The following is a 20,163-nucleotide window of genomic DNA, read 5'->3' as shown; positions in this document are numbered from 1 at the left end:
TGCTTTTAAATAAGATCCAATTGATGGTATCCTCTTAAATTTCACAGTTTGTTTTCCGTGAGTATGGTTCAGACTTAAGATAGAATAAAACCTCACTTCTAAATTTCAGCAAAGTGTTCTCTCAACATTTCTTCTAATACTCTTAAAAATATTTTACTTCAATTTGCTTAGTTTAACACTAAGCAAATTCATTAATATATCTAGTATAAGGCAATTAAGGCAAAATAGATTGCTTTCCAGAAACTTTAATAATTAAACACACTGCATACAATATTGTATTTCCTACCATATGTATAGCACAGTTTACCACATATTTTAGATATCTGCTAGTCTATTTTTTAAATGAATGCAATGAAAGTACTCAGTAACATGACTTTTGAAAAGAAAAAACTTTTAGCTAGATGTTTTTACCAAGTTATGATTTAATATTTATCAGATGTGTAAATATACAAACATGATAGCAATTTTAAAAACTTGTGAATAGTTGGCCTTACAAAATTACAACACACTGTAAATAAATCCCTCCCACATTTTATACAAACTACATGATTTTGATATACAAAGATTCTGTTTTTATTACACTGACAATATACAACCAAGACTATTTACAATGCAAAAAGTATATAAACCACAATTTAACATTCTGCTACTGGCAGCCACTATAGTTTAGGAGGTAGCTTTAATTAAACGAAATGAACAGAAGCCACATTTCCCAACTTGTGTTCTAAAAATAATTTACATAAGATAAAAATTCATTATATGCACATTATATACAGTTTAATTTTTAAACTGCAGTCTAGCTTAATGTCTTTTAGTATCTCCTGAACAACTAATATGGCAGTGGGTTTGCTACTGATTTAGCATATTGTTCAAAACACATATTGAACCTTTATAACTTTAAGACTCCACGTAGTGAACATGTCAGAAGTCCATAGGTGAGAATCAAGTACAATTTTTGATTTTTAAAGATACACGCCTAAGCTTTATGCCTTTTATTTTCTCCTTAGTGACATATTTGGCTTGTCAGGCCTAAGCTTTATGCCTTTTTTTTGCCTTAGTGACATATTTGGCTTGTCTCACAAGAACACCGTTCCTGAGCTGTTGCACAGGCTCTTGTAAATCAAAGTAAGGGGGAAAATGTATGGCAGCTTCCATATAATAGTATAGGTTCAGGAGAATCCAGCTCACTAATAAATGTAAGTGCTTTGTGTCATAATTACTCCCAATTTCTTCCAACTAAATGAAATCACTTGCCACAATTTACTTTCTGTATAATTTAAACTATAGGTAGATCACAGACCAACAAAACTGGAAAATACTGATAGCTCCAAGGATATTAGGACGTGTTTTATCAATGAGAACATTACACGGAGCCATCGAATCCCTCAGATACTTTTAAAGTCCCATGTAAGTAGTTTAGCCAAATCTACTAATTCACACAGCAATAAGCCCTTTACTTTTTCCTAATAGTGTGATCACAAAACACTGAAGAAAAAATTACTGTGATTGAAACAAAGCAGTGTATAATGACTGAAAACAAATGTGTTCGGTTATTCTTTTAAAATCTAACAGTTGTTAATATTGTTTTAAAAACATCTTCAGGTTTTAGATTTAAATCTCTTAAACAATCTCTATTATGTCAGAGATGGATTAGACAATGCCAGACGATGATGCCTACATGCACTCTCAGAGTCCTATCTGGGAAACAATCCCTTTTTTTGGCCCTGCAGTAAGTTGTCCTGAGATTAATGATGAAACATTAGGTAAAATTAGCAAGACTTTTTCTTCAATTATACAAAATCACCATTTAAAATATTCTTAAAAAAATATTAACAGCTGTTCTTTATCTTGTGCTTAATTCAGAAATAGGTATAAATTTGCTTCTTGTGGATCAGAAAAACCTAACGCTATATTGCTATGATATACATAGAATCTTTTTCAAGTTATACATTTGTTTCAAATAGACTACACATTGCTTGGACACTGCATTTTTTCATCCATTGATAGTTTAGGCACTTGTTCTTTGCAAAGGTCTGGTTTAAGAAATAAACTGCCGCCTTTCTCCTTCTTCTAAGTGACACCAGGCAGTGATCACAGAAGTGCTTCCCAGATGAGAGATCAGACTAGGGTTCATTCTATAAACACTGTGATTTGGGTTGATGGGGGAAACAGTCACAAACACACTGATTCAGTCTTTAACTCTTGGGAGATTGTAAGCATAGCGCACCAAAGGGAATCCTCGACTCTGATAGAAGCAGGCTCGTCCACAGGCCTGCACCTGGTCAGAACTGTCCGAGACAAAGGAATCTTCTTCATCTGCGTAGTCAGAATGGGCAGACTGCGTGCCACAGTCGGACCAATAGCCGTCAGGTCTTTGGCAAGAACCCACTGCCAAGGCAGGACAGCTGTGTGATTTTATTAAGTGTTTGCAGGACACTGGCTTGGTCAACAGAAAGGATTCACAGCAGTCACACACAGTCAGGTTACCCTGCAAGTGTGAGTACATGCCGCAGTCATAGTAGAAATCCTGTTCCACACAACCAGCTTGGCTGCTGACGGAAACCGACACGGATCCGTTTTTCTTGGTAATATGTCGCTTCAGTAACTTCCAGTCTTCTTTAAACTTTGGGTTGAAGAAGACATACAGGACTGGATTCAGGCAAGCAGGCAATGGGAAAAATATCAGAGTAACAGACTTCATTATTTCGGGGCTGATAGAGATGGCAGTGATCAATGGCGCAAACGAGAAAAAGGCTACGGGGCAGAAAAAGATGCAGTTGGTGAAGATGAGCCAGGCAACATGCTTAATCATGCTAGAATGTGAGTTCTCTGAAAGGTCTTCTTTTTCCAAGTTGCAGTAGAGTTTAGTGTAGATGATGGCCATTAATAAAAATGCTAGTGAGTTTAACAGCACTAAGGTTACAGTAAATCCCAATGATGGGGTCTCTCCTGTGGGAAATGGCAAGCACAGAGGTGATGCAGAATATTCCCCTCCGTGGAAAAGGGGAAAACAGCCTGCTACAGCCGCACCCAGAAGAGCAAACAGGGCAGCAATCCGGAACTGTCTGAGATGATTGCTTTTCCCATTTTTCATTATATCTTTTGCAGATAAGCTTCTTTCGACGGCCGCTAACATTAATAAAAATATGGCACTCTCTGAGGAGAAAACGGCAAGAAACCCAGCTATTTTGCAGCCACTGCCAATCTCCCACCAAATGCCAAATTCGGCAAATCGGCCCCAGGACACAGCATCCAGGAAAGTTAAGATGCCGGTATAGGCTCCCATAAATAAGTTAGATACAGAAATCAAGCCTATGAACAGTTTGGAGGAAGGCAGTGATGTACAAGATGCAAATGTTGTTAAAATGACAAGCAGGTTGAAAAGCAATGCAACCAAGAAAATGAACCACACAGTAAGACGGATCATCCAGCTTCCCAGTAAATGTTCACAGGGCTTAAAAGCACCTAGAATGAGAGAGAGAAAAGACAACTTATAAAAGACCATATTCCATATGATATGGCTTGAGAGAGAAACTAGAATAATTAATCTACTACAAATTGAACTGATCCCAATTGAAAAGATTACCGTTTCTTTGATATTTTAGTCATTGGACTGGGCTATTTAAAAATTTATTTTAATATGTTATTTTAATATATATTTATTTCATTTCTTTTATTAACTATTGGGCAAACCATACAATGATATTTAAAAGAAAATTTTCACTTTTTCTTATACCTAAGTTAATATACATAGCACAGTGTCTAGTACCTGAAAGGTACTTCATAAACTGAGGGCTTGCAATCAGATATACTAGAGTTTGAGTTTGGGGTTCATAACTTGCTGCTCTTACTTGAGAGGGCAACTTAAACCTCTAAGAATTTCATTTTCTCACTTGTGGATAATAACACCTATTTCACAGCGTTGTGTAGCTTAAGTAAAATTACATACACAAGGTACTTAAGCGGGCTACTGGGTACATAGTTGTACTTCAGTAAATGTCAGGTCCTTTCCTTCTTCCTTCCTAGTTCCTAATATACTTTATACTAATTGTATATTATATGTATGTGTAATACATATATTTTTTACACATTTCTTATAGCTTTCAAAAGCAATCTGATGAAGCAGGTTAAGATAGGTATAATTATCCCCATTTTTCATCCAGAGAAACTGAGATTTCAAAGTGTTTGGTTGACCTGACAGAGGTCATTCAGACAGTATGAGAGCCAAATCAATGTTACACTAGTTAACACCAATGTTAACTAGTAATGTAAAACTATGTCCAGTAAAACCCTACATAACAAACTAGGATTGCAAAAACTAATTTAGTAGCTGAGCTGTATGTTCTAGCAACTGACTGGCATGCTAGTTATGTCCCAAATGACAACTGTTTTATTTAAAAGTTAGAGAAAACAGGGAGATCAGCTCGGTGCTTTGTGTCCACCTAGAGGGGTGGGATAGGGAGGGTGGGAGGGAGACGCAAGAGGGAGGAGATATGGGGATATATGTTTATGTATAGCTGATTCACTTTGTTATACAGCAGAAACTAACACAACATTGTAAAGCAATTATACTCCAATACAGATGTTAAAAAGATAGTAATATTTAAAAAATAAAAGTTAGTGAAGAAAAACAGAATTTTGTCTACAGAGCATAAGAAAACTATGTACTGCAACTGCCCAAAAGACACGTTCTAATTTATGTTTCTGGATTGTCCTGAAGTTTGATACATCCCATAAAGCAACTTAATCACTGAGATATTCACAGACCTAACAAACCAGCTCTGCACCATTTATATGATCTCACTCGAGAAACTTAAAAAAAAATTTTTTTTTTCTAATTAATTTTTTTATTCCCCCATCAGGAAAGTGTTAAGAGGAACCTTTCACCTTTATCTCTGTATCTGAACTCTTCCTTCTGCAAGGAACAAGGAGTAGCTAATCCGACCTGGGAGAACAGGACACCCTTTGGAAAGTGTCTGATTAGTGGGTGGAATTACTTTCCCTCAAAAGCCTGGGAAGCTGGCTCCACCCAGTCTGTCTTTGGAAACCTGCTGCTTCCTCGAGTTTTAAAAGAAGGTTCCTGCTCTCCTCCACTTCCTGCTTCTGTGTCAGCACATGGCTGTCTCTGTGTTACTACAAGTGAGTGGAGTGGAGGAAGCAGACCTGCACTTCACTCCTATTGCCACCTGGGGAGATGAGCTCAGACCAACTTTCCTTCTGGTTGACCCCCAAGGTTTAAAATCAGTGTGGAAGAAATGGAATCTCTGCATATTCAGTTTACACTCCCCTTTAATAAAGACGTTCCCTTCCTTATGTACATTCTCCAACACAAGAACCCCAGCAGGGCAAGTGACCCCTTAATTTCTACCAGTCAATACAGAAACTAAATAACTGCATAGACATAAATGATTCTTGTTAATCCCATTCACTCAGCTGATCACTTTAAGATTATTCTCTACACCAGGCACTGTGCTAAGTATTAAAAGAACACATACACAGCCTCTGAGGAAGCTCACAGTTCAGTAGTAATCATTAAAGAATCCATAATATTTACGATTCTGAGTTATAAAATTAATGTCCAGATCATCCTGTGATCATATTAAAGAGGAATCTACTTCATAGCACACAATTTAGCCATTATTTAAATTTTTCTTTAACAGTAAAATTCTAAATCCATCTTCTCTGATAGATTAGGCAGAATACAGTCATGACCAATACGTGGTGTCAATTTAATAACTTTCCCAAGTCTACTGAAGTTCAGTGAAATAAAACAGAAAGAAACGTAATGGCAACCCGCTTGTTGCAACTAGACAAAGCCTGTGCACGGCAACGAAGACCCAATGCAGGCAAAATAAACAAACAAATAAATAAATTTTTTAAAAGTAATGGCAAGGTTTCATTAAAAAAAAAAAAAAAGGATAACACTAAAAATCCTTACAGACCAGTAAGAACTGGACCTAGGGTTAAAGTTGCATGAAGAAAGAGCCTCTCCATCCTCAACGTGCACAACTCTCGTCTGGGGAGCTTGTTAAAGATTCTGAGTCACTGGGTCTGGGCCTGAGATTCTGCAAGAGATGGCTAAGCTCCTTGTATACAGACCACACATTGAGTCAGGCCTTATGAAACCATCTAGTCGCACTCCTGTTACAGAAATCACATCTATCCCTGGAAGTTTTAGGTATATTTGCCTAGTGTTTGTTTAAAGCGAGAAACTGCAGTCAAATGTGTTAGGCTTACCTGTCGAGGGTGTACAGTGGATAATGATTTGACTGTGCTCCTCCTTTTCAGCACTGCTGGTGACAACTGCTAGGTCAGTGGGACCTGAATATATAACACAAACTGTTTAATTCAAGGTTCAGGCACTTCAAAAGACCCATCTTTTCCTGCAGTCTTCTCTCTTGTACATGATGTAAGTTCAGCTTGCACCAGGCTTAATAACATATTAAAGATGTCAGGAACACAGTACACAAAAGCCATTTTTCTCCACAGATTTCACATTGATCCTTTGCAAACTGATTACAATAACAGAGACTTTGATTAATGCTGTGTTCTATTTTCAAAAGTTCATGCACTTGCCTTTATCCTTTGCCACACTGTGATCTTGGAGGCTGTTATCTTCTGTGCTTGAATGTGCATAAGAGTCACAACCCCAAAATGCACAACACTGATAAGCATATGGTACAGATAAAGACCTGAAAAAAATGGCAAAATCTATACTGAAATACCAACTTCACAGACATGCTTTTGTTCTGTAAAAAGTAAATACTTTAAGCTGGTCATTATCCGCTCTGGACTTAGTTTCCTCATCTGTTAAAAAGCTCTGGTATCAGATGACACCATGAGTTTCTCCATTTATATAAGGTATGGTTTTAAAAACAATTTGAATCAAGACATCTTTAAAATTTAATAGCAATACTGCAATTTAAAGTAAAATCTTATCAGACTCCTTTTAAAAATGAATTAACCACACCCAATTTATCATATGAAACTGGTAGTTTCATTTAAAATTAATGTCCCAGGTCATCTGTGACTTTACACCATTAAATGAATTCACTTTGTTCATATAAGTATAATGAAAATATTTATTCTCTTCTCCCATAATAATATTCCCAAACCCTCTCTCTACTATATCTAGTAAGGTCCCCTCTCTAACTCTAATATCTCTGTAAAGTATTATCACATTGTGTCAACTTTCTGTAGGTTCACATGTGCTTTCTGCCATCTTGTTGCAAATGACAAATCCCACTATATACAAAACCATTCTGATGAAGGGCTAGATTATCTCTTTGACAGCAACATGGTCTGCAATTCATGTCCTCAACAACTATGGACTAATGCTCATGTTCTATTTTTTTCCAAGTTTGTGAGGACTGAGGTTGAAAATACTCTTAAATGATAGCCTCCCAGAAAATCTGGGAACCACAGCAAAAAAAAAAAAAAAAAAAAAAACCCAGGACACTCTATAATCTGGAGGTTTACCAAAACTTCCACAAAAAAGAAAAATAAGCAAAAACACACCTGAGATTAACAAAGTCTTTTGCTGCTAAGGCTTCTTTCAGCTTGAAGTTGCCCACAAGTTTCAGCTGATTTAGTCCATTTAGGCCTTCCGTTGGAAATGAAGTTAATTCATTGAAACTTATATCTCTAAAATGTGAATAAAACTTCAAATTAACTCCTAAGACACAAATCTGTACATGCATTAACATCACAAGTCTCAGAGTTCTAAGAGGAAGTTTAGGTGTGCGAAAACCATTTCAGAAGCTGCCACTACATCATAGCAGGTTAGCATTTATACAAGGGAACACTAAAAAGAGAAAATGATTTGGGTAGGACAATGCTAAAACACAAGTTTCTGCAGACTATTCACTACTTTCATGATATTGCTGCATGAAACTTACAGGTTAGTTATTGACCCAAGCTTGGCAAAAGCTCTGTCGTGAATTTCATGGATCAGGTTTCTACTCAGATCTCTGCAATTATAAAAATAAAGTGTTACTCTTTTGAAATAAATTCCAAATGCAGACTACACTTTAGAATCTGCTGTAGTCACAATATCCCTGATAAGATAACAAAGATCTTTAATCTTGTTCAACAACATTTTTAATGTTTATGTTAAAGTCCTTCCCTTCACAGCCAAATATTTCTTGGAATGTGTTCCAGGGAGCAGTAATTCTAACTGGCATCTGTTTCAAACAGTTGTGAATTTTCTCCACCTTATCATTCTGATACTAGTTCAGAAATATAAATGATATGCTATAACTTCTGGTACTATTAACTAGGTGAGGAAAAGCACAGCTCCTGACAAAGCTGAAAATAAAAACAGGCTTCAGGTTATTTGCCTTCTCAAAGGTTAGTGATAAGGCCGTGAGGGAAGACAAATAATCAATATGCAAACAAGAGCATTCCAGAAGGGCTTCAGATATCATTCTTTCCCCAAGCAGGAAATAAAAACCATATCAACACCAGAGCCATATACTATATTCAGGAACACACCCTGAGGAATTCTGATATTACAGAATTAATAAAACAGAGACATAATCTGCAACCACACTTACATGGAGACTTAATGGAAATTTAAACATAGGTTAAATTCATTCCATGACACATCTCCTGGATAACAGGAAAATTCGACAGACTTGGTTCCAAATCATGAAAAGGCCAGCTAGCTTTTCATTGTTGTCACTTATCAGCGCTCTAGAAGTGATGGCAGCTGGGAGCCAGTCCCCTTCCCCACTACTGCCCAGACCCACAGGAAGCCTGTTAGCAACAAGGAAAGGTCCAGCAACCCAACTACCAATAAAGTATTTCTCTAGTAGACGCATGTTTAATTTCTTAATGGGGATCTACTGGAAAACATGATTTTAATATATGTAATTTCACTTCACTGTCAAGGTTTCAAATTCTTTTCTGTATAAAAAAAAATTGTTCCCTATTTAGTGTATTGCGTCTTCTGCATTGCATGAAGGCCGTGACATGGTTTGTCTTAGTCATCTCTGTATTCCCAAGTGCTTAATAGAGTACCAGGCACAAATATGCACTCAAATACAAATCACTTTTTAAATGAGTGCTTCTACTGCATATTAGCTGTGTTTGCCATGATAGGTACCCCAGTGCAGGGGTCAGCAAACTTTTTCTGTAGAGGGCCAGATAGTAAATATCCTTCACCTCTGGGGGTCACACGGTCTCTACTGCAACTATTTGACTATCCCATAGTATGGTGAAAGCAGCTTTAGGCAATTCTTAAACAAAAAGTCAGGGCTGTGTTCTAATAAAACTTAATTTACAGAAACAGGAGGCACGCTGGATCTGACCCACAGGCTATAGTTTGCCCACTCAGCCCCTAACAAACTGACAAACTTCATTATTATGACTTGAAAACACACAAGATGCGTTTCTCAAGCTATACACGTTATACTTTTTCACTCACAAATGGGCAATCTCATAACTTAGCAATCTCATAAATTAGCTAAGGTGAAAAAATGCTGAAAGGAAATTATTTATGAAGTACCATGTGGTAAAGTTTGAAAAACAATATTTATGCATAATAAATCCTATATTTAAGTATATCTACTAACATGGGAATTATAATGATACATTAATTTACAGTTTAACAAAAATTTTATTTGTCTCTAATAATCACAGAGGAACTTACAGAATCCTTAGGGATGTCAGGCCTTGAAAAGTATCTTCCTTTATTTGGTGGATCTGATTACGTTGCAAAGAACTAAAAAAAGAATAAGAATTAAAGATAAAAGAAAGAGAAAAAAAGCAAGAAAATATTTTCTATTTTGAAAAATAACATTTCTTAATTAAACTTTTTCTAAGTTTAAACATTCATTCATGAGTAACATTAATTGATCTTGTTGAAAGTAAAAGAAACTGTTGTTTCCTTGTCTAGAAGATGAAAGGGTTAGACTAATTGGTATTTCACCCAAAATTACACTGAGAGTTAAGGTACACTATCTAAATTCCTCACCAACTCCACATAGTAGTGACAGCAGGAAGACAACATAGTGAGAAAGGACCCAAGACGCAACCATACCAAGTACCACAGAAGGAAGGTCAGAGGAAGGAGGAGATAACATGGGAGTATAAGTTCCTCCCTTTCCTGACCTCTCAGTCAACTCCCACCAGAGCTGTCCTGTATAGCTACACTGTAGATATCCACATCTGGACCAGTTTTTTGTTTGGTTGGTTTTTCATATACACCACCCTCCTCCCATACCATCTCATAGAATGCCTGATAGACAGGTGCCCGATAAATGCTGGTCACATGAACACACCTGGTACCATTGGACATTTATTCATAGGAACACCTGATTATGTGAATTTCTAAGATCTTAATATGAAAGGCATTTATTTACAATAGGAAAGGCTCAATGAATTAACAATAGACCATAGAAAAAAGAGTAAGTCAAAGACCAACTTACATTTCTTCCAGAGCATGGCAACCATTAAAGCTGGGAAGGTCTTTTATATTGTTGTAAGATAAGTCCCTTAAAATAACGGAAATTAACAAATTAATTTTATCTTATCAGAATACTACATTATGAGAGCTGTACTCAGAAGCACTGAAAGCAGTGCTAAGATCTGTAATAAAGAGATACGGCTGAACAACAAAAGCAACTTTTTTTTTTACCCAAGACACATAAGCTTTCTAGAGCACCTACCTCAGTGACAGAACAGGCTTAAGACTGGCAAACTTCAAGTACATAATGTTGAGTATAGACAATATAAAATATATTTTAAAACATTAAGAATATACAATAAATATGAAAAATACAGTGCAGAAAATATATAAAAATTATGTCCAAATGGTAGAGTTACGAGTTTTTTAATTCATATTTTTATAATATTGTTTATACCATAAATAATTTCTATGTTGTTATTGAATTTAAAAGCTGTAAGAGGAGTGTTATATGTACTCACATTTTAAAAAATATTTATAGTAAATAAAAAATTGGGACTAGTTAACTCTGTTAATCCCATGCAGTGTTTCCTCAGTGTTATCATTGTGTTTGATACTCCATGACACCATTTAACTACTTGCTTGATCAGTCAGTCATTTATTTTGTTACTATCTCTTGCCACTGAATACTTGTTAACAACTTAGTAACTTAATTGTTTGTTCTTGTGACAACTTTACATCCTTTATTTACTTTTAATTTCCAGGGCAGCTTAGAGATTTTGGAAAGCTCCATGCTTAATTGGTTCCTGATCCAAGAAAGACTGGGGCTCTTACTTGGGTTATGGATGAAAGAGCAGCATACAGACAGCTAACTCCCCTGGGGCAACTAGAATAAGGATGAGGAGTCAGGATAAAAAAAGAAATCAAGGAAGCGGGATACTAAAATTCCTGCTCATTTCCATGAAGGGAACCAATAAGAAATAATTATACCTTAATGTCACCTAATGAAAAGAGTTCATTAAAAATAAAACTCAACATGTGTGAAGTACATAAAACAAAGAAAGGCAGGAGAAGGGAAGAAGAATCCAACTTACAAAGTCCTAAGCATCTTCTGTTCTTGGCACAAATTACTGGATATGCTGCTTACCTTTGTACCGGTCAAGGTCCTATGGAAAAACATGGTCTAAGAAATGATTCAAGTTGAGATGGTAAACAAAATTCTATTCTCATATAGAAACATACATGCTCACATACTTGCATATGGACTAGAGTCTATGTGTCCCACTGCCTAACTACTCCCTAAAGTAAGGCACGTGGGAAGAAGAATGAACCCTTAATACCCATATTATTTTCATAGTAATGCAGAAGAGCTTGTGACACGAGAAGTTAATATTGTCCAGATGATAAGCTTGAGTTCTCATGTGGACCAACAGAAAAAAATGAATCCGTAGTCACAGCCTGACCACAAGTTCTGCAAGTTCTGTCACCCCCTCATACCCAAAACATTTGAAACCAGGATAGCATCCTGCCCCCCAAACCATGTTTCTATCTTTTCTTTCAATCAACCTGACTCAATGTTCTGAAACTTTCTTTTAATCCCTGTATGATCAGGCCACTCAAGATGGCTGTTCTCTTGCTCCCTGTATAGCCCCTGCCTGACCAGGGCCTGCTTTACCCTACTCACATGACTGACCTTCCTGCATACTTGCCCCAGACCCCAGCTAGTGATAGTTCTTATCAAAGGGTGGTGAGAGGCATGCCCCTCTGCTGGTTTCCCTGGTAACTAATTAGCCAACCTGATGTCAATTCCTATAACTGGCAATCTCCCCTTCCCCCCACCCCGGGAGCGAAGACTGCTGCCATGTCCTGCCTTCCGTGTGCCAGCGGGGTGTTGCTCCAGGACCTTGCTTCAGACATGTAAGCTCCCCCATCCATTAAACCACTGCTGTCTCTGTTGCTGACTCTGGGCTCTTTCTTCGGTCATGAAGCTGGACAAGTGCAGGTCTTATAGACCTGAGGGGTGCAGCCCAGCAATCCCCTCCCTTTCTACCTCCCCATCTGCAGTCAGTCACCAGTTCCTGTTCTTCCGTCTTCTGTAGGTCTCAGCATCTGACCCTCTCCATTTTTTCTGCTACTATGCAGATCAAGGGTGAAATGATGCAGAGAGGGGTAGAGGAATCTCAGGCCACATGGAGGAACTCCAGTGATGGATCGAAGACACAGAACTCTCATGGTTAAATGTGTTCATTTAGCCAAGTGGAGTATTCCCATGGCCCCCTCACCATTCTACCTCTAGTCTCTCTTCTTACCCTCCTCACGCCTCCTCCTCCAACATTTTCAACACCTCCAAACTGCCGTAAGAGTAGACTTTAAACTCCTTAGCTCAATGCTTCCCAACTTTTCTTACATCTTGGCACACACGAATGTTGTAACTTCTGCGGCACACTGTGGTAAGGCTCCTTGTGGCAGAGATCCTAACCACGGTCAGGCCCCACGTGGCTTCTGGAGGGCTGAGGTCATCAAGATCTTAGATGCACCTGCAGCCCATTCACAGGCCGCCCACTGAGAAGCTTTACCATAATCAAATGTTCAGTACTCAAGGTCTGTCACTTTAAAATTACAAGCCCAACAATTTTCCAGATTTCCCCATATCATTCCCCATTTGATTATAAACATGCAATTTTAGCTATATTTGATCATCTGTATGCCATACCTGAGTATATTTTCAGTATTCCCGGTTTTACTAAATCCTGCCTTTCTAAATAAAAGACCAGGTCTGGGAGACCTGACAGTATCCAATTTTGAAACATTTCACCTCTTCCATAAAGCCTTTTCTGATCGTCTACATCGATTGCTCCACTTCTGAACTCCTAAAGCACTGCTTCTAATTTGGTACTTACTTACTGCCTTATAGTTTCAGTGACCTTTTCAGAACTTACCTCTCACATACTAGGCTATATACTCTACCTGAGTTGACTGACTCCAAACCCTATCCATCTCTATGCATGATATTCACAAACCAAGATTGTAGAAATCAACATTAACTCGTCATCATCACCAAAAAGCACTGGCAACCTACTAGCAGGCCAGCGTGGTGTTATCTTTACACAGCCCTTCTTCAAAAGGCCACACTTACAGACTCTCCAGATGGGCAGTTCCAGTCAGATTGGGAAACCGCTGTACCATGCTTGCACCACGAATGACTCTTTAAGAAATTGGGAGATAAAAAGTAATTTAAAATAAAAATTTTCATAGATAATATTTTCATTTTATTTTTTAAACAGCTTACAATTACAGTACCACTATACCTAAAAAGATTAGTTTCATCTCTTGATTGGACCTGAAAGTGTGATAATTTTGACCAAGTGTTCACATAAATAAGAATCATCATAAATTTTCAAAATTGTCTTTTGGATTTCCACCCAAGAAAAAGAAAATAAAAGATTCTGCTGTCTGGAGCTACAATGATAAATTCTAGTTTTCCATTAAAGCAACTGTGTAAATATTCAGGTTTGTTTTTAAATTTCTATAATACTTACAAGGAATGCAGATCAGATAAATTGTGAAATGCTGAGTTCCCCACAAAAGATAGAGGATTATCATACAAATGTCTGTAAAAATAGCCAAAAAAGCAAAGTTTTCATATGTTCACAAGCACTCCAACACTAAATCTATGTTCACAAAGCTCATATATCTAACAGCCTGAATTTCCATTCTTTATCCAGATGTTTGGCATTGTACAGACATTGCTTTACATGATTACATATTAAAAGAAAATTTCAAAACTACTTACACAGTTCTTAAGAGTGGATTACCATCAAATGCTCCATCAGGAATAACAGAAATAGAATTACTGTGAAATAACCTACAAAGATAGAAGAAAAATATTTTGAAATGTTTACCCCCTTGTGAAATAAGTTAAAACCTGAATATCTACTACTCTTCAGTAGGATGTAAAGTATAACTGATAACAACTACATGAAAATTTCAAAAATGTGGGGAAATTGAATTTTTAATTCCATCTCATCTTTTTCAGGACCATACCTAATTCTTTTTAAACCCACTGCTTAACCTACTACCACTGCCAGGTTCCTTATATACATTTAGCTTGCTTCATCCTCAAAGAACTTTTGACTGCATGCATCACAGGTATTCTAACCCCAAAATCTCTCTCATTGTCACCTGCATTTAGTTTTTAAGAAATGCATCTCAGAATATTTGCTATCAACTCATGACACACGATCTCTGTTATGCCATGTGCATTCTTATCTCTGACCTTGACAAATCCAATATCTAAAATGCTTCCTCATCTCTTTCATTTATCTAAATATTTCCATTCTTTCAAGTCCAGTCAAATTCCTTCTCTTTGGTGATGTTTTTTTCCAATGACCCCAAGCCTCAGTGAGGTCTTTTTCTGGAATGATTTATTTATCCTATTCACTCAGCACTTATTTCCACCTAGAAACTGCTCTCTGTCTGTCTTATATGGTCAGCCTCCCCAGTGGGACTAAGACCACAGCTCCTATAAAGCAGAGACCATACCTTATGGCTTGCTTCACCAGAATCCAGCCCTATACAGTAATCTATGCTCAGAATTGTCCGTGCTAGCCAATATAATCCAATCTGTATGATTGTGTGTGCATATGTGTGTGTGTGTGTGTGTGTACTATGATACATATAATGGAACAAAGATGTTCTAAAATCTCATTGTTGGAACATTAAATGGTGAGTTCTAGGGATATTAAGGCACAGATAGAGCAAAGCAATACTCACAGCTCTTTTAGGCTGGGAAGGGCTTTAATTGCCTGAGGAAATTCCCCCAAATTATTATAGTTCAAGTCCCTAGAAAAAAATTGGAAAAATACATAAGAACATTGAAGGATGGTCACAATTTATAAGGTATTTTGGTACAAATTTTTTTTTTTTTTTTTAAATCACATCCTCTGGATGGTAATCTTTCTTTGACAACCAATCGCCAGTCCATTTAATTAAAGGTACACCTTTTCTTAGATTACTGAATAGAAAAAAGAATCTTAATGCTTCTATGATGTTTTAAGTCAACAACTTTAAAAGTGCAAACAACTCTCAGAATCACATATTACGGGTGCATTAAATAAGCCAATCACCTGAATGGCAGTTCTCCATAAAATGGAATTTATTGACTATCATCTGTAAATGACAATAGCCTGAGACTGAGGTTTCTATTTTAGGTTTAGAGTGGCTTCCTGAACTTCTGGTATGAGGGCGGCTGACCTCGGCCCTAACATCAGCAGGATGACCTAAGTATGAATAAGGAGAAGGACCAGGACGGTTTCATACAACCACAGTCCTCAAGTGGGTTACAAATTGTTGAAAAAGTTCCATTAATTAGGAGAGGGAAAAGCCGTAGTGATCTGTACTTCTAAAAGTCTTAATTCTGAGTGTATTTTATTTTATTTATTTACTTTTTGGCCATGCCACAAGGCACGTGGGATCTTAGTTCCCCAACCAGGTATTGAACACTCATCCCTTGCACTGGAAGCGTGGAGTCTTAACCACTGGACAGTCAGGGAAGTCCCTCTGAGTGTATTTAAACTTTAATTTCTTTTAACCTAAAGAGAATGTTAGCATATGATCAGCGATTGATTTCAGAATGAGAGTAAATAAAATCAAAAGGCCAGCACCTTAGAGACCAATGTTGTTTTCCTTTTCTACATAGAAAAAAATGGTAAATAAAAATTTAACTGGGAAGAAGAGGTTTAATTTTAATATAATTAGAATAATATATTGGAATAATACAAGGTTTAGGATCAGAAGACCCGCCCAGTCTTTTGTTCCACTGGTATTTACATACTTAGAATAGAACTGGGTTCGGCAGTATCTTCTTCGAGAGCTTCAACTTTCAAATATCCACTGATACTTACTATCTTTTAGTGGTTTAAACAGGAAAGTGAATTAATAGAGTACTAAAAGATTTTAAGTCTTCTCATTGACTGACAGTTAACCCAAAAATTCAATTAAACAAAATATTACAAACCCTAAGCATTCCAATCAGATGTTACTCACCCATCTAACTGGGACATTCTCTGAATCATTTACTATACCACGATGGCTAATATTATATGTCTCTGAATAAAGGCAACTAGTACAAACCAAAACAACAAAAATAAAGACCCTACTCTTGATTACACACAGCTGCACTATGTCTTTTGCTCATATCATGGTACAATGGACAGTTTTGAAACAGCCAGAATTCTCTAACACTTTAACAATAGAAACAACAACAAAAGTATCCTAAGCAAAATGGAAACCTTCATCACATTTAGCATATAAAAGCAGACATGGTATTAAAACCCACTGTTAACAATTAGCAAGGCAACTGAGATGAGGGAGAAAATAAAGAAACAAAACAACTTTTCCAGTATTAATTTTATAAGGTTCAAAGTTCCAAAACTGCCTATCATACTAACAAAACCAAAGTTTTTGAAAAGGTGTACGGCTTGGCAGACTGAGCTGGTTTTACCACGTCCTTTTGTAAGAAATATCAACCTGGTGCGCCATTTTTAACCAGAAACCTAGATTCGTTTTCATGACTGTGTTATCTGAAGGCAAGACTTTAGTCATGTATTAAAGCAAATTAATCATGAGCTGAACTTAAGACCATTACTTTTTTTCCTTTTTCTGCAATGAAATGCAAAATTGCACTGTCAACTTCCCAAGTGTGATCATCCAAAATACGAATAAACTTACAAGGTCTCCAGGTTATCGAGTCCCTCGAAACAGTGTTGACCCAGGCTTTTAATTTTATTGTTATGAAGATGCCTATGGGAAAAAGCACCAAAATGACTTTTGCCTCACCCAGAAGCAACTATTATAATGTTTTACATGTCTAAATTGGTAGAGCTTAAAGGAATGGTGCAGCTAAACACTGCAACACTTGACTAATGGAAAACAAATAGCATTGGGTAGATATCTCTTGATAAACACTGCACAGACTCGGATTCACTGAACATAGGAGGCCAGTGGAAAAGGAACATATCTCTAGTGGAAGAGGGGTGCACACATGGAAGATTCTTAATTATTTATCCATATCCAAACAAAAGTTTTGATGAGCTTTTAATTATATGAAGCAAAACTTTGATGAGTTCTCCTATGGGGAGGCAGGGGAAATGTCAGCTTACATCAGTGAGAATCAGTAACAGATTTTACAAGAAATGCCACTTTATTATGTCCAAGTTTTTGAAACAACAGAAAATCACATACTCTTTGAATAGACAGTAAAAACATGAAATATCACTGAAACTCATTTTCTATGGGCATCTCCAAAAGGATTTCCGCCTCTTTTAACACTGAATGCATTGCTGGGATACAAGTAAAAGCTGTACCAGTGTTTGCTGAATGACCCACTTTCTTCTCCTAACTACAAATGGCCATTTATTTTTGAGACATTCAACTGTTACCATCGAACGTTAATTTTTATAAAATTATCTTGTTTTGTATTTTTAAAAGTCAGCACATGTAATTTTGTAAAAAAGGCAGATCCCCCAAACACCAGCTCTCCAAGAAAATACTCCGTGAGGTACTTTCATAACAATTTGTCACAAGAACTCTGCTTTTGCCCCCAAATTAACACAAATATATAGTATTAAAAGGGGTGGATACTTACAGAACCACCAGGCTGGACAGGTTAGTAAATGCAAAATCCGGGATGCTGGAGATTTTGTTGAGAGCCAAGGTCAGCGCCTGCAGGGTCGGCAGATTGCTGAGGGGATGCACTGGCACCTCTGTCAAACTGTTGTCATCCAGCCACAGATGCCGTAACTGAGTGAGCCCCTCAAAACTGTCCTCAGGCACTGCGGTGATATGGTTGGCATCTAGACGCCTGACAGAGAAAAACAACCACCTTCAATAATGGATTCTAGTGGAATGAGTCAAGGCAAGTCACACAACTCTCAGGGTTCAAAAAAAAAAAATGGAGTTCTAAAAATGACCAAAGCCACAGCATCCCTTATTTCTTTAATTTCACTAGAAGTTTTCCTAAAATCTAACAATGTTTTCAAGACCAGCATATGGAACTCAGGTGTCTCCCTTCCTTCATAACAAAGAGATGCATACAAATCTGAATCCTTGGCTAAGCACAACTGTATGGCAGAATGATATATTAAAGAAAGAAAGAAACCCTCAGAGCTCAAGTGCGAATTTTATGTTGCAGAATGTACTTATCAAAAATATAGAAAAACAACAAGAAAAAACTAAGCTGACCAAATAATCTATTTTACTTACAGTTTTATAACTAATATTTGATATTAAATTTAATTGCTATTCTGACTTGGTACCAAAGGGGAAAGAGTAAGAACATACTTACAATTTTTTTCTACAGCAACAAACCATTTCAATAGATTCTCAACAATCCTTATTACCACCAGGCAATTTAAAATATAAGTGTCAGGCTTCCCCGGTGGCGCAGTGGTTGAGAGTCCGCCTGCCGATGCAGGGGACACGGGTTCGTGCCCCGGTCCGGGAAGATCCCACATGCCACGGAGCGGCTGGGCCCGTGAGCCATGGCCGCTGAGCCTGCGCGTCCGGAGCCTGTGCTCCGCAACAGGAGAGACCACAGCAGTGAGAGGCCCGTGTACGGCAAAAAAAAAAAATATATATATATATATATATATATGTGTGTGTGTGTGTGTGTGTGTCACATACTGGCAAAGCAACCCTCTCCTCTTCTCTTAGTCCTAAGTACATCTGAAAAATTAGTTTGTCAAAATTAACAGATATTAAGAAAAGGGCAAACTGTCCCTAGGAAAAAATTAAACAGCTCCTCCAATCAACATTATTGTGGCTTTAGAGTTTCTTAGATTTTCCCCAAAATTTTGGAATTAAGGACACCTTACTAATAGGATTACCCATACTTAAAAATTAAATCCCCATCTGAAAATCTGAGAAACCAAGTCCTAAATGTTAGTTTTGACACAACCAGGCGCAATTGTTGGAATAACTGCTTTTTGCCAAAATGACAAGCTAGTATTAATATGGTGAGGAACCGTATGCACCAGGCAAATCACAACTTTCTTCGCAAATACCTTGTTGATATAACTTCACTATTTAAATCCATATCTCACAGGCTTGGATCTCTTGGTGAAAATTAGGGAACACTAGAAAACAGGTGCAAGGTCAAAACGGCAGTCTTTTCTTTTTTTTTTTAGCGGTACTTAGGCCTCTCACTGTTGTGGCCTCTCCCATTGCGGAGCACAGGCTCCGGACGCGCAGGCTCAGCGGCCATGGCTCACGGGCCCAGCCGCTCCGCGGCATGTGGGATCTTCCCGGGCCGGGATGCGAACCCGTGTCCCCTGCATTGGCAGGCGGACTCTCAACCACTGTGCCACCAGGGAAGCCCAGCAGCCCATTTTTTAAAGAAATCAACTTTGGCAGCCTTCAAGTTCAGGAAATTCTGACTTCAGAGTGCTTTTCGTGCCTCCTGTTTCCCTGTGCTGCTCCAGCTTCGGATCCTGCCATGAGTGTCTCTTTTCCCTCCATGCAAGTGCTGAGCCCCCGCTCCCAACTAACTGCCCTAGCCCCAAATGCAGTCTCCTTTCCAGAGGCAGATTGGCCGAGGTCAAAGACCCTTGGTTCCGGTAAGGATCTGATGGAAGCCTTCTGTTTGATAGTCAGGATAACTTGAAGAGCACTAAAAAGTGGAGAGCTTCAGAAACTGAGCAGCTGCCTTAAGAATCCACTTAGAAACAAACAGTTTTAGGTTTGTTTATTCCTTGTAC

The 20,163-nt window shown here is 37.7% G+C and overlaps 1 protein-coding gene across 6 annotated transcripts in view; it reads right to left on the bottom strand.

The window, feature by feature from the left end:
* Positions 1 to 404: 404 nt before the first annotated feature.
* Positions 405 to 20,163, bottom strand: part of LGR4 (leucine rich repeat containing G protein-coupled receptor 4) — a 111,189-nt gene continuing 91,430 nt past the window's right edge. For 4 of the 6 annotated variants that reach the window (XM_033409674.2, XM_004263937.4, XM_033409678.2 and 1 more), the window contains 14 exons: positions 18,054 to 18,269; positions 17,138 to 17,209; positions 15,182 to 15,250; positions 14,202 to 14,273; positions 13,948 to 14,019; positions 13,545 to 13,613; positions 11,503 to 11,574; positions 10,431 to 10,496; positions 9,653 to 9,724; positions 7,899 to 7,970; positions 7,519 to 7,644; positions 6,577 to 6,692; positions 6,238 to 6,321; positions 405 to 3,465 (listed from right to left, as the gene is read on the bottom strand). In XM_033409674.2, coding sequence (XP_033265565.1) covers positions 2,189 to 3,465; positions 6,238 to 6,321; positions 6,577 to 6,692; positions 7,519 to 7,644; positions 7,899 to 7,970; positions 9,653 to 9,724; positions 10,431 to 10,496; positions 11,503 to 11,574; positions 13,545 to 13,613; positions 13,948 to 14,019; positions 14,202 to 14,273; positions 15,182 to 15,250; positions 17,138 to 17,209; positions 18,054 to 18,269 — 2,455 coding nt within the window. In that variant the 3' untranslated portion in view covers positions 405 to 2,188. The remainder of the gene's footprint in view (positions 3,466 to 6,237; positions 6,322 to 6,576; positions 6,693 to 7,518; positions 7,645 to 7,898; positions 7,971 to 9,652; positions 9,725 to 10,430; positions 10,497 to 11,502; positions 11,575 to 13,544; positions 13,614 to 13,947; positions 14,020 to 14,201; positions 14,274 to 15,181; positions 15,251 to 17,137; positions 17,210 to 18,053; positions 18,270 to 20,163) is intronic. The other 2 variants (XM_033409668.2, XM_033409660.2) reach the window with 2 other exon arrangements.

Source organism: Orcinus orca, chromosome 8 (assembly GCF_937001465.1).
Source record: "Orcinus orca chromosome 8, mOrcOrc1.1, whole genome shotgun sequence".
In the NCBI taxonomy this organism is placed as follows: domain Eukaryota; kingdom Metazoa; phylum Chordata; class Mammalia; order Artiodactyla; family Delphinidae; genus Orcinus; species Orcinus orca.
Note: the sequence above shows the minus strand (reverse complement) of the source record. Positions and strands in the feature narration are given on the sequence as shown.